General features: G+C 36.5%; 1 protein-coding gene across 1 annotated transcript; it reads left to right on the top strand.

Annotated features, from left to right (window-relative positions):
- The first annotated feature begins 2,128 nt into the window (after positions 1 to 2,128).
- Positions 2,129 to 9,212, top strand: LOC130664803 (uncharacterized). Its single transcript, XM_057464904.1, has 3 exons — positions 2,129 to 2,265; positions 2,347 to 2,464; positions 8,115 to 9,212. Exon 3 carries the CDS (start codon positions 8,211 to 8,213, stop codon positions 8,940 to 8,942), a length of 732 nt encoding a protein of 243 aa, XP_057320887.1. The 5' UTR covers positions 2,129 to 2,265; positions 2,347 to 2,464; positions 8,115 to 8,210; the 3' UTR covers positions 8,943 to 9,212.
- Positions 9,213 to 15,615: the final 6,403 nt, after the last annotated feature.

Raw genomic sequence — 15,615 nt, 5'->3', positions numbered from 1 at the left:
TCCTGGAACTCTCAGCGTCGCATTCCAATATCTCACGTGATCCGACTCGCGGTATCACGCGCGAAATATTATTTTCAGAAACCTGAAAAACTCGACACTCAATAATTACCGAATTGTACCACTCTGGTAATAATTCTATTTTCCATAGTCATTTAATAATTCTATAAATAACTTTGATTACCCATAAGATATTAATTAATCAAATGGTTTGACCTTGTCTGTTTACGGCTTCTCCGCTTCAGACTATAATCCTGAAAATTGCTATGTCATTTAAACATTGTATAAATAAATATTGTTTATATAGCTGAACTATAAAACCTCTTCAAGGTGGCTAATAAAACTATTTTTAACCTTGTGGCTTCACCACATAAATAAAATGCTATTAAATTAATTATCATTTATTTAAATAAATAATGGAGCATTGAAACCGATTCGTCGGAAAATATCAAGAACCCGTGCACGTGATCATAGCATGCGCACAGTTACCAGGAATCTGTAAATGTAAGCCCTTCTGGCATCAAACATAAAATAATATTAATTTAAAATCTGTTTAAATAATTGTATAAGCCCTTCTGGCCATCAGACCTGGTAAAACGGAACTCTGGTTCCAGTACAGTCATTAGAACTGTCCAGATCATATAATGATCTATAAAAAAATATAAATCATCTTTGATTATTTAAAATCAAATCATAAGTTATCTGGTGTCAGAGACTAGATAACTAATTAAAAAAATCAATCTCTGAAAAACCACGAATTTACATACTTGACGCAACGCTCACTAAAGTTTACAATAAATAAAATAAAATAAATGTTGAATTAAAATTTAATAAAAAGTAAATTCTGCGAATTACTCCAAAAAGTAGTTGAGAACCATTTAACATAATTTAGTATATTAAATCACTAGAAAATTATAATTGACAGACTATACATTAACCCCCCGCTTCTCACCTGACGTGACGTCACGATCACAGATCAAGCGCGTCGCTACCACCACCTCATAATCTGACCTGACTCCATACAGTACATATCGTATTCAGAAGTACCTGTCTCTCATAATTTTACTCATTTTCTATAATCGCTACAAGCTCTCCTGAGCAATAGTATTTCAACCAACTGACAACATTTATAAACTTTTGTGACCTGGTTTTTGCTGCTATAATCGTAAGTACGAATTAAACATATATTTAAATTCGTGAGCTGGGATAACTCTCAGGAACACCTGTATCGATCCAGGGTGTATAATCTAGTATCTCTTTTTATATTTATTCAACTACCCGCCCAGCGGCTATTTGAACAAATATAACGATGACCGACTAAAAATAATCCCTTGAAAAAGGAGAGTCGAGAAACAAGACTGGAGTAATATTTAATTACCACAGTAAAAACCTTAACTTCACATATTTCATTTTAAAAAAACATATTAACAATAAATAAAATCTGATATTATCCAATAACTACCTCAAAGTACCTGTACAAACTCTGAGAGGTAATAACAAAAATAAAAACTGCATCATAAATATTTTGCGACTCAGTAAAAAAAAAAAAAAAAAAAAAAAAAAAAAAAACTCGAATATTAAATAATAAAATACAAAAGAAAATTCTAATTAAATTATTAACAATAAAATATAAATATCAGATTTAAAAAGACATTTATAATTAAAGTAAAGAAAAAAATAAAATATTAAACCTGAAAGAAAATTGTGAACATATTAAGTGCTGTTTTTCGATATCTTGCAGATAACGAGAAAACTACAATCAACTAAAAGGAGATATTGTACCGGAAACGGAAGCCAATAACCAGAGCAACAGTGTAACAGCGATACCTCTCGCAGCCCGGCTCAGCGTACGTGAATCTCGGACACACACATACGACCAAGCAACAACAGTACAGTCGCTTCAAAGTATAGCGACCCCAGCGAAAGCGAAAGTAAAGTACAACCACGAGCGCGCATGCTCCACAGTTCACGCGCCAATCCTCAACTCCCGCTTCCCCTGCGTCTGCCTATATCCAATAAAAGTAAGAGTATTCACACCATCCTAACTCGAATCACAACTAATCGATAGTATAGCTATATCTATTACTTTATACGCTATACCACACTTAACGTATTCACCGGTATACAACAGTATCAGAAACTGCGTTCTATTTATTGCAACAAATAATTTAATACGTTCACATCAAATATTATTATTTAAATATTATTAAATATCATATAAAACAGTTAAATATTATAATCCTTCTGATTATAATTTATTATTATCAGGTAACAATTATTTTATTTACCACGTGGGTTTAACCTACTATTTCGCTTATTTAATTCTAATTTGTTTATTTAATTTAACAGATCCTAAAACCTGGATTCCTTATCTAATATTTAAATATTATCTATTTACAAAAAAATTATTATTTGAAAAATATACACTTGGGAAATACACGAACATAAAATAACCTGTATGTAACCTGTAAGTATGCAAGCTATCATCACATAAATGGTAGCCGAACTTTATACATTTTACTATTTGATAAAAATAAAATAAAATAAGAACAACTTTATTCGACTATTACCGGGATAGCAACACGCGGGAAATAAAATCCGTACCACACAGCTATAAAAACGCCGCGATAAAAACACACTCATACCTACACCTGACGATACCACTTAACACTACGTGACCGGAATAATAAACATAACTGAACAATACATTTGACAGAGTTTATAACTAAATAAATAAATCCAGCCGGTGTATTGATAACAAAATATATTACGTGATAAAATATAAACTGAAAAAAATATATTAATAAAAATATACCACAACTTATCATCGACTAAACACCGCGTGACCTATTTTATAAATATGGAACATCGTCAAAATCCATCTAACGAGATGAATCGCGATCTTAACGATCCTTATAATGCGGACAACGCGATGAATAATTTACAATTCCCTATCGACGCGAATGTACAAGTAATCGCGACTGACCAAGGACAAATAACACCAAATGGGCGCGAACAACAAACTTTATCGTCATCAATACCTTCTCCATTCGACCTCCACAACCTGACGACTGTCATTGACCGACGATTCCTATCTAATGACGCTATCATGCAACAGATGAGCATACAGATAGACGAATGTATAAGAGGTTACCATGACGCCCAAAGACAAATACGACAATTACAAACGGACATGGACGAGATGCGACAAGGCCAGACCGTAGTAAATAACCACATAAAAGAGACCAATCAAACTGTCGGTCTATACGCTCGATGTACCACGTACATGCTAAAGAGAGCGCGCACTCGTGGCGATCTAGGACTCGAAGACCTTCGACTCCTGGAAGAAATAAATTCTGACAGACAACCTAACGTACACGTCAACCCTGCCGACATTACCGCCGAAATCATCCAAGAAATTGCTGCCGCGAGTAATTCACGACCCACTTCTCACGCATCGGGTCCACCACCACTACCAAACTCCCCTCGCGGTATCGCGCCAAACGCGAACTCCAGCTACCACCAACAACCGCGAAATGACGGCCCACATATGACCATTAACCAATCAGCGAACGGGACAGAGTACAACAATCAACGAAACTTCGCGAAAAATATTGCCGCCGCGGAAGCTACACTAAGACAACGGGGATTGACATACCCATGCACGAATCTAAAAGCCCGGGAATATCTCCGAGCGTTAACTGATTTCGGAAAAGAATTGGGATTGACAGAAACTGAACATCTCACACTTGCCAAAACTGCCATGTACCAAGCAGAGGGGTACTGGGTAAGACAATACCAGCACACATGGCACCGATGGGAAGACTTCGCAAAATCATACATCGATTATTTTACACTCGGTAAAACTGACCTGGATATAAGCCAGGAAATCATGACCACGTATCAACAGCATCGCGAAGACCCAAAGGAATTCATCAAAGAAACTATGATGAAATATCAAGAAATGGCCAAAGCACCATCCGAAGAAGACCAAGTGCTAGTAATAAGAGCAAGACTGGCTTATGACATTCAAGCACAACTCGACTCATTAGCACCACATACCAAGACGTATTCTCAACTAAATTCAGCTGTAAGAACCGCTTTACAAAGACTCTCTCAGAGAGCCAAGGCAGCTGCCGAATCTAAGAAATCTACTAGATTTACAAGAAGAATACACGAAGATCAATCGCCATCAGAAACCTCAGATTCCCAAGATGAAAGTCTTGGGCGATTATCTCAATATTATACACCACCTGAAAAAACAAGAACACCACGAAGGGTACAATTTAAGGACCGGCTCAACAGCACTCCACGCAGATCCAGGTCACCTAAGGAGAACCCCAGAGGGGAAAATAGCCTCACTGTCTCACCCACATATATATGCAAAAATTGTGGAGAGAAGGGCTCACACGCTATACGCGATTGTACCAATCCAAGGGTTGATCTGTGCATAAAATGCGGAAAGGTGGGAGTACTAGTCACAGAGTGCGAATGTGACTCAAAAAACGAGTAAGTGGTATGCTCGATATACGAGAAGGGGCAAACGCATACCCACCACCTTTAACGCCTCTTCAACCAATTACAACAACTCCTGGAGTAAATGATGCGCCGTGCAACAATATCGGTCATCCTTTATCCCAGGATGATAAATTGATATCCGGGAGCATCAGTTCCGACTACAACTCTGAATCACACACATCAGACGACTCAACTGACGACTTAACTGACGACATGGGTTGTCTAATCAGTGCCGAAAAAATCTGCTCTCCCGACCACTGTCTGACTGACGTTAATATAAATAATGACTCGGGTTGTAAATTAATTTGTGTGAATTTCGCTGCAAAAAAGAAGAGAACTGCTGACAAGTCTACCAGCATATCCGAGCTCCATGACTACGATACACCTGTGGATCTACCACTTGACACGCCACCTCCACCCGCAGTAAGTCGATCAATAAACTGCACTCTTACTTTCGTTACGCGTTCATTCATCGCGATACTTGACACCGGCGCGAATAAAAATTTCATCTCGCGAAAAATCGTAAAATTAATTCCTCATAATACTTTAAAATTCAAGACTGTTAAAAATAATTCTACGTTCATACTCGCGGACAATACGACTACGTGTAGTACCGGGAGAGTTTACCTGAACTTTATTATTAATAAAATTGACATCGAAGACTGGTTTGAAATTTTCGAAGACATGACCGACGAAATAATAATCGGATTAACCTTCATGACACGACATCATATAAAAATTAATACTGTTAATTATACGTGGACTTGGAAACACACTGACGACACTTACCACAGTCACACTACCAAATTACCGGGATTAATTTATCGAACTATTACCACGGAACATGACCAATTAAATGAATTTCTTGATCGCGAATTCGAAAAAATGAAAAATGCAACCCTCGGCACTATCACCGTCGTAGAACATAAAATCGAATTAACCGATGCAAAACCTATTCGTGTCAAAAATTACCGCAGGACACCAATCGTGAGACAAGCTATGCATATGATTGTCGATAATATGCTAGCAGACGGGGTAATTCAGCCAAGCACCAGTGAATGGTGCTGTCAACCAGTGATGGTACGTAAAAAGTCATTACCAGGACTTCCACCCTTCGACGGAAGTAAACCGGAACATTGGCGAATGTGTATCGATTTTCGCCCGCTAAACGCGGTAACTAAGTTTGTTGCGTATCCCATGGTCCGCATGGATACCGTTCTCGAAGTTATACGCGAGGGAGAATACCGATCCACTATCGATTGTAGCAACGCGTATTATCAAATATTAATACGCGAGGAAGACCGTCATTTAACAGCATTTGCAGTCGAAGGTAAAGGTTTTTACGAATTCGTAAAAATGGCGCAAGGTTTAAAAACTGCCCCCGCGACGTACCAAGCTGCAATGGACGAGGTCAAAAAGGCGTTTCGACGTCTTTTGCAACAAAAATCGCTACCGGCCTATTGGGAAAACTTTATCCAATCATACATGGATGATTGGATAATCGCGACACCCACTTTCGATATCCACCTGATAATACTCGGCCTATTACTCGAAACTTTTCGACAAATCGGATTAGACATAAAACGTGAAAAATGTAACTTTTGTCAAGAATCTATAAAATTCTTAGGGTTCATTATTTCGCGTGAAGGAGTTTCACCGGATCCAGAAAAAACTGCTGCGATCAGCACATATCCACCTCCAACCACTCGCAAACAACTACGGAGATTTCTGGGGATGGTAAACTGGTACCGTCGACATTTAAAAGACGTTACTCGGGCACAAAACCCGTTAAATAAATTGACCAGCGATAAAACACCCTGGCAATGGACGGAGACAGAACAAAACGCATTTGAAGAACTAAAACAAGCTCTTCTTGACGCTCCGACTTTGTCAGTACCTGACTACACATTACCGTTTCTACTTTACACCGACGCAAGCGACTCTGGTATTGCCGCGCTATTAACCCAGCAGGGAGAAGACCGCGAATATGTCATTACCGCAATATCGAGACCATTAAACAAACACGAATCTAATTATACCACTACCGAACGTGAATGCCTTGCCGTCGTGTGGGCTCTTAAAAAATTGAGGGGATATTTAGAGGGATATCCCGTAACGGTAATAACTGACCACGCCAGTTTAACCTGGCTAAAAGACATTAAAAATCCGCGCGGACGACTTGCGCGATGGGCCATGGAACTTTTATGTTTCCCAATTACCATGACTCACCGTAAAGGCACTGAAAATGAAGCCGCGGACGCGTTATCACAAGTTTACGATGACGCGACGATACAAATCGATAACTGTCCACACCGTACTCTGTACCGAGCCATCAGCTACGACTGGTACAATCGAAAAATTCAAGACGTAACTGATTTTCCAAACCGATTCCCACAATGGAAAATAATCGATGAAAAATTATATTTTTATTGACATCGAACACCGTTTAATTATTTACAAGAATCACCAGAAAATTGGAAACTCGTTGTACCAGAAGAAAATCGGGAAGACATATTAACTGAAATACACAACACAAATACGTCCGGACATCTCGGTATTAATAAGACGTACGAACACCTGACACTAAAATACTACTGGCCAGGAATGTACAAAGACACACGTGACTTTGTCAACAAATGTAAAACCTGCCTCCTGCATAAACCTGACACCAACCCTCCTAACATTCCTGAAGGTCACCGACCTATCACTGAACCCTGGGAATGTGTATCGATCGACACAGTCGGCCCACTACCGCGTTCAACTCACGGCAAAACACATTTATTTGTACTATGCGACACATATACTCGTTACCTTGAACTTCGAGCAACATCTGAACCTACCGGTAGAAAGGCCGTAGAATTTTTACGCGATATTTTTAGACGATGGGGACCTGCCCGTGTTGTTATCTCTGATAATGGCACCGAATTCACAAATAAAGATGTAACTTCATTTTTAAATCTAACTCAGACCACACACGAGTTCACTCCACCGTATTCTCCTCAATCAAATCCAATCGAGAGAATAAATCGAAATCTAAAAATAATGATCCGATCCTACCTGACTGATAAACATAATAAATGGGATGAGTGGCTACCTGAGTTAACATACGCCTATAACACCTCAATTCACAGCTCCCTCGCCTGCAGTCCTGCCTTCCTAAATTTTGGCAGAGATCCTAGATACCTTGAACTGCATCGCGACATATCCTTAATACCTGAAATCGATAAATCTGTGGAGCGCGAGCGACTCATTAATTTATTAGATGAAATTCGACACTTTGTTGAATTAAAAATGTTAAAAGCACAAGATGCGCAAACTACCGCGCGAAAATCTCCGCGACCTGAAACTAACTTAACCGTCGGCGCGGAAGTCTATATAAAATCGAAAACTCTGAGTCGGAAAGCGGAAGGAATCGCTGGTAAGCTCGTTCCACCTAGAAAGGGACCTTTTTTTATAAATAAATTTATATCATCAAGCATGGCTACTGTTTGTGATGAAAATAATAAAATTATTGGCACTTATAAATTGTCAGATTTAAAAGTGCCTAGAAGATCAACACGTCACACTTGAGTAATTAATATATTATTGTAATTTCACAGAGTCGACCACCTGAACTGCACCAAGGGGCGAGACACTTCACAACCTGTGCCATCATCGAACGAGAGACCTCATTGTAAGCCGACCAAACCTGAAAAATGGCTGAAGAAAGAGCACATCAATCCAGCCTACGACGTTATTGGAGTAACCCCGTGTTCAAGGCACCTGCATTTATCGGTCCCAATATACCAACTACTCCAAATCTACTATATCGATTTCATGTAACCAGAGACCATCGGCGTACTATCGTATACGATCAACCTGACAGTAAATTGGTTGAAATCAGCGATATATCTTTCAAACCAGCGCCAAAACCAGCCATTATCACAACATTACCTGACTTTACAAGGGTACCGTTTATCGTACCACTAACAATCAAAATTGGAGAATCTACGCACGAGAGCCAATACGACCTGCGTGACACTGTACCGGAAGACACCTGGAGAACTTATTGGCGAGAATTATGCCAAAAGGTTGAAGCATTATCACCTACTACTAGAACAGTGGGAACTCAAACCGCCGAGACCAGATTATCATCTGTTCCTGGATCAACGGGGTGTCTCAGATGTAAAAGAAAGGGACATTCCCATCAAGAATGTTCCAATGCTAAATTTGGAGACGATTATTGTACCAGTTGTCTACGAGTAGGACACAACAACAACTCCTGCCCATATTTATCATCATCATCAGCTGGTTTTGAACTAATGAAAGAATTTTGTCTATCATGCAAGACACAGCATCCATATTTCGACCCTAAATGCAGAGCCTGTAGAACTCGGGTTAACTTGAGCCGAGAAGACAGAGGAGCCGTGGACATCTTACCACCCTAATCACAATCACCTGCATCAAACCAAGTGTCTCGCACCTGAGGTAACACGTTCAGTGAGTTTATTCTTACTTTTATGTTTTAATTTCAACATCCTCTATTCTCTGGGCTTCACCCAAAACTTTAGAAAAAAAAAAAAAGAGGAGAGACATATTATTATTTCAAAAAAAAAAAATTATTATTTATCAACTCATTTAATTACTCAAGTTTTCTTTGCAAAAAAAAAAAAAAAAAAAAAAAATTTTATTTTCTTTTACACACCTCAGAATGCGAAGACTGACATATAATTACCGATCTAAACACTATTCATATCATTACCGATATTATCAAAAAAAAAAAAAAAGAAAAATATATCATAAATAACAAAGTATAATATATCATACCAAATAAATATATTTATGATGTTAAAATAAATTTAAGACTGTTTAAAATAACGTATAAAATAGAGTTTATAAATGTTAAAAAAAAAAAATGAAGAGAAAGATATAAATAATATTACATTAAATCATTTATTATTAAGGTAACATTTAGTTTACAAATGAATGAATATTTTTATATCGAGACATTAAGTTAAACATATGATAATTTATTGAGACTCAATTATTATTTAATTTAAAAAAGAAAAAGGATATTAATGAATCCTAAGATTAAATAACCAAATATCTTCATACCGGGATTACCTGAAATTTATTGTAACTCGTTTATTATTTTGTATTCTTACTTTTATTTTGTTTAAAAAGGATATTAATGAATCCTGCAAGTATTACCTGATATACAATGTATTAAGTACTAAGTGACATTGCAATTAATTATTGTTAACTATCTTTAATTTATGTTTGATAATAATTAATTATTTAATTTATCTTGCTATTATTTACAGACTGATTGTACGTAATCGCCTATCATCATGGTACTTTTTAAATCGCTTTCGACTGAAAGTCACCGAGTAACTTCCAGTCTGGCCCGGGGGTGTAACGAGGTTTATGAAAACCCTCATTATCGCACCATGATAATAGGCCGTTACCTAGGGTAGTTACCATGTTTACCTGGTTTACCCGCTGAACTGTATTGAATTATTATTATTATTTAATAATCCCTCTCCATTTGAATTTTAAATGGAAGGGATGCGCATCACGTCGACGCATGAGCATCGACGTGAATCTATAAGAAGGCCTGCGCGCCGTTAATTACTCAGCTTTACCTAATTTCTCAACTTTACTACTACTATGTCTTTATAATAAATAAGTTTATTCTTTTAACCTTTTCTTTTTACTTTAACTTACCTGTCTACGACTAAGTATTCAGTAATATTTAAGTATGTTCTCTAATTACTCAAATAATCATTAACTTAAATGATTATTCTCGTGTATACCTGCTACACTTCCTAGCCTACATACCTTTCCTGTAGAAGACGGCAACCCCGTAAGATGTATACCTGCTACATCCTTTTCCTACGATACCTGCTCGTAGAAGCGTGTACCTGCCACGTCCTTTTCCCGCAATACCTGCTTGTGGAAGCGCGTACCTGCCGCGACATTTGCCTACAATACCTGCTTGTAGAGGTGCATACCTGCTGCACTCCTTTCCTACGATACCTGCTCGTAGAAGCGTGTACCTGCCACGATCTCATCCCACAATACCTGCTTGTGGAAGCGCGTACCTGCCGCGATTTACCCTGTAATACCTGCTTACAGAAGCGCGTACCTGCCGCGATCCTTATCTACAATAACTGCTTGTAGCTACACCAGACAATTGTGATACAGAGCTCACAATTGTCTTAATTATTTATTGCTCTCAATCATCAACACCAGTGAATCAACACCTCACAGGTAAGTATAATAACACTATTATTATACTTCTATAATTTCTTATGCTTCTCACTAGTTTGGCTCATTTGCAACTACCTGTAGTCTATCTCTCTTTCTGGTATATTAATACCCTATAAAGGCCCCATGACTCCCGATCCTTTATATGCCTTTTGCATATATAAATTCATAGCCAACCGGTCGTCTGGTCCTTACGAACCGGGTAACACCAGGATCTGTTACCGAATTATTAGCTCACTAGCTAAAAGGGACACGGGCCCATTTAATTTAAATGGGTAACGGACGGTTGATTCATCCCTATTAGAGGGGTGGACCTCAACTTCGTTTCAATATATAGCTATGATAATTATAGTAGATGCCTGTATATGATGTAATTCCTTAAATTTAGGCTTACAATTCTTGGTTTCCTAACAAAAAAAAAATATGAATTCCCATATTTTGAAAGGTTCGTGGTAGCGCTTACAACAAAATTTTGAAATTCTTAAGGGCGGTTTATATTTCACAATTCCAAAGTATCATTCGCATTTAGTTTACATGGAACTTGTTACTCTCGACTGTTTAATTTAATAAATGATCGAGATTAAAAGCAGGTGTTTCAAAATTTGCCGAATTTGTTATTAAATAGTATTCATTTGAAATTTGATTCGATTCCCTTCTTTCCTCTTTTTTTTTTTTTGAGAAAAGAAGGTTGAATACCTTTATGAGTTTATAACGTCAATTGAAAAATTTTTTTTTTTTGTTATTATATTGTGTGTTAAGGTGAATTTTTAACCAATTAGGATAGTAATTAGTTTCACAGGGATATTCTTTTTTTTTTTTCGTTTAATCTAAATTAAAATATTTTCTATATTCAATTCAGATTGTCATAATTTAGTGCAGTACCAATACCCTGTCACGATCGGAGAGAGTGAAGGCGACGGGCGAAGGGTTATATTTAATTAATTATTTACTTGAAAACTACCCGTAATATTTATTCTATAACTCAACCAAGGAGCCAAAAAGGACCGTCACGTGGCTAGTGTGAGAATGTTAAATATTCGGTAATATTTCGAAATAGTAAATAAGTCTATTTTGTACCGAGCGGAAGTACCATAGACTATCCCGATTATTGACCTGCGTGGCTTAGGATAGGTCCGGGATATTAGAGCGAATGGAAAGTAGGTAGGTGAATGTGGGCCCTCGAGAAGTCCCTGTTCTTTACGTCTGTCTCTTTCTGTACCCGTTCACTTGTGAATGTTAGAGCAAGAGGTATAATAAGAAAAAGATATATTTTATAAAAGGAAAGAATTGTATATTCTTATATGTTGTTTACATAGGTGTGTTATACTTTTAACAATATTTAATTAGACTTACCACTCAGGTTGAAGTGGTGTACAATTTTTCGCAGATCACACTCTCTCACAGTTCACCAATTTGAATTTATGATTGCGAAATCATACAGTCTATGTCTTTTATTTTTAATTACACTGGGACACGGCACTGTGGCTTCGTGAATTAGATTCAGCGGAATTAAAAGCACTATTCGGATTCGAAGCTACTGGGGTACCGAGATGATGCACTCCCCTATCTATCGAATACGAACGCGAGTTATTTTATTTCAATTCAGGATTTAGATCTAGGAGTCCGGATTCCTAGGCTGTGGACCGTCACGAGACCGATGATCCTGTTTTGAGTGAGTCGAATCAACCGAGATTTTAGCAAGTTAAAATTTAAGTATTTGACCAAGGAGCCCGATTGCCTAGGCGGTGGACCGTCACGTGGCCAATGATTAAAATTTCAGACTCTGATTCGCGGCACTAATCGGACGTGGCCGTTTAGAACTAATCTTTAGGTTGATAAAATTTCAGACCAAGAACCGGCGATAGATTTTAGCTATTGACTCGAGATCCGGCAGAGATTACTTTAGATTAGCGATTGACTGCCTTCGTTAGTTTTTCGGCAGTTTATATACCCTAGTTTTGAATGGGGGAAGTGTATTGGTTCCTATGGATTTCTTCCTGGTTTAGCTCATCGATGATGATCTAATGAAGTATTACGCAAGGGTACCAGTTTCGGTGGTCATCTTTGTGACAAACAAATGAGTAATTCACGCAGTAGGTGTAGTGTTAGCTATAATTTCCGGGTTTAGGGAATTGAGATGCGTCAAAAACATGATGCGTAAGTCTTCCGGGTTTGCATGTGAAAAACAAATGCGTAAGCATGTTGAGCAATCTATGTTATAAGTCCGGTATTGGTAAAAGGGTGTCTAGATATATCTCAAAAATAAACAAAAATATGATGCGTGAATATTCCGGATTTGGAGGTCATCTTATGTGACAAAAACAACTGAGTAAGCCTATTGAGCAATAGTTTGGAAATCAAAATATGACTAGAAATATTGAATTTAAGTTATAAGTAACGTCAATCATTTAGCTCGTAAAGTTGTTTACCACGGATTTATCAAAGGCCCAGTGCACACGTGCAAGCGTCCCAAGTAAAGTGGACGACGATTTCATCATAATTTCGATCATCTATCTGATGCTATGCTTACACACACATACACACACATTCTATTGTAAATGTTTTGTCGCAAGAAGTACGCAGGTAGGTGTGGATGCAAGATGAGTATACTTCTAAGCATCATAGTTAGACTGAGAAAAGATGACAAAGAGAAAGGGACAGATAGGTATAACGTAGTCCCATCTGTTTATCCCTGTCCGTTCACGGTCATCGTGCATACACGTACATAGATACCAGAGAAAGGTCAAATTATTGGGCGTAGTCGAATTTTTTTGTAAACAAAATAAATAGAAAAATAATTAATAATATAAACTATTGTTTTGGTCGATTAAATCGCAATTTATATGTATCGATTGTTACAACCCTATTTAATTATAATTTTGGTAAAATTACGCAAATAATTTAAAAATCGTATATGAACAGAAGGAGGACAAAAAAATAATTTAGTCTTGTTATGATTATTTCTGTCTTATTATAAATTTTTCCTCTTCGAAGATGTATTTAAAATTTTTAGGTTTTATTTAAACTTACTGACTAATAAACTTGGTGTCATCTCAGATTTCACCTGACTGCTGCGGTTGTTGCATACTTATAATTTTTTTTCTTTACTCTTAAATAAAATGCATTCATAAAAATTTAACGTAAAAAAAAAAAAATAAAATAAACGATCTGTAATACTCTTAAATTGCAAGACAAAGAAATCTTGAGCCAAACAGAGTAATTGTAAATTTGGAAAATCTCAACATATGATTCATATATAATTGTAAAAGAAAAAAAATAGGATAGAGAATGATGTCCAATATCGATTTAAAATCTCTTGGTTTTGAGATTTTATCATTTATCAAGTTCTTATTAAAATTTCTCTAGGCGTTACTTTAATTCCTTTTAGTGAGATTAGTATAACACGATGTCTCCTGATCTAATGAAGACTTGGTGTTTAAATATCAATCGCCATCTCGAAACGCTGATATGTAACGTTTTTTTTTTTTTTTTTTTTTTTTTTTTTATGAGCTCTGAAAGATTACATATGAGCTATATGTGTCGATGACCCGGCACACAGTGGCGGAGTAATGTCAGCGTTTCTAACCTGACACCTGAGTGTCAGTATGTTACTGGTCGATTGTTGTGTACGTCTTCTCGACTATTTATATTTTTCATTGAATCGAGAAATTTTAATTCTCTTGCGTTTTACGCTTGTACAAAAAAAAACAAAAATATTAGTTCGACTATTGGACCTTAATAGTGAATAGGATACATTTTCTTGAATTCGAAGGATTCATGAATCATATCGATTTGTTATTTATCAAAAAGAAACCATTCAAATATTATTATTTTTTTTTGTTTAAAAACAATGAATGGGATTTATATATAATTAAGCTTGCTCTGTTTAAATAAAGATTTCCTTCGCTTACGGTAATTTGATTCAAATTGAAAAAAAAAAAAAACATATAATGTGTTTGAAAGTATGAATCAATCTTACATATTAAAATTTAGATTATCGTATCGTTTGCATATTTTTAAAATCATATCATCTGATATTATAGATAAAATAAAATGCATAATTTCTATAGATTTTTTTTTTTGAAATTTTCATAAAATTTAAAGTGTATAGTATTAAGCTAAAAATGAACTTATTCTAACTCACAAAAGTTATTTCTTGACGCGTACAGTTTATTTTCGAGATGATTCTGCAACAGTTGATTCTTCTGATATTCTTTTGTTGGTTACGACTTTTGAGGTGAATCAGGTCGAGTTGATTCGCTGGATATCTGTTGATCTGCATACGATGATTTTAAAGTGAGGCCTTGAAGATAATCTTGGGAGAGTTTTAGGGACATTTTCGTAGTTTCATTCGGATTACTGCTTGAGTAGTAAATCGCCTGATTTTGCTCTTACAGCGAAATTACATTGTCCTTATAGAAACCTCCGTTTTCTTGACTGGTTAATTAGTAAAATATCTTTCCTCTGCACTCCGTCGTTGATGGTTCAAGTTTTCCAGAAGCCCCCAAACACGAACATATATCTGGTAATGTTTTTCCCGAATTCTGAAACCAAATCTAAAAGCGGATTATTGAAGGGTTAGTGGTTAGTAATAACTGGTGAAATGTGCTCGAGCTTCGGTCTGTTAGTATTTTTAGATTTATGAAATTTTGAAGGCCTCAAAATAAACATCAAGATAATAAAAAAATAATTTTTAGCAATTAAAACAAAATTTTATTTCTATTTTCGACCACCAATAGAAGAGTTTAAAAATAAAGATTCTTAACGGAGTAATTTTTAATTGCGATGATAAATCAGGAGCTTTGCGATTCCCGTGGTAGAATTTAAGATTTAGAGTTCCTTCAAGTAAAT

This window comes from Microplitis mediator, chromosome 3 (assembly GCF_029852145.1).
Source record: "Microplitis mediator isolate UGA2020A chromosome 3, iyMicMedi2.1, whole genome shotgun sequence".
Taxonomy (NCBI): domain Eukaryota; kingdom Metazoa; phylum Arthropoda; class Insecta; order Hymenoptera; family Braconidae; genus Microplitis; species Microplitis mediator.
The sequence above is the reverse complement of the archived record's forward strand: the minus strand, read 5'-3'. Positions and strand labels throughout refer to the sequence as shown.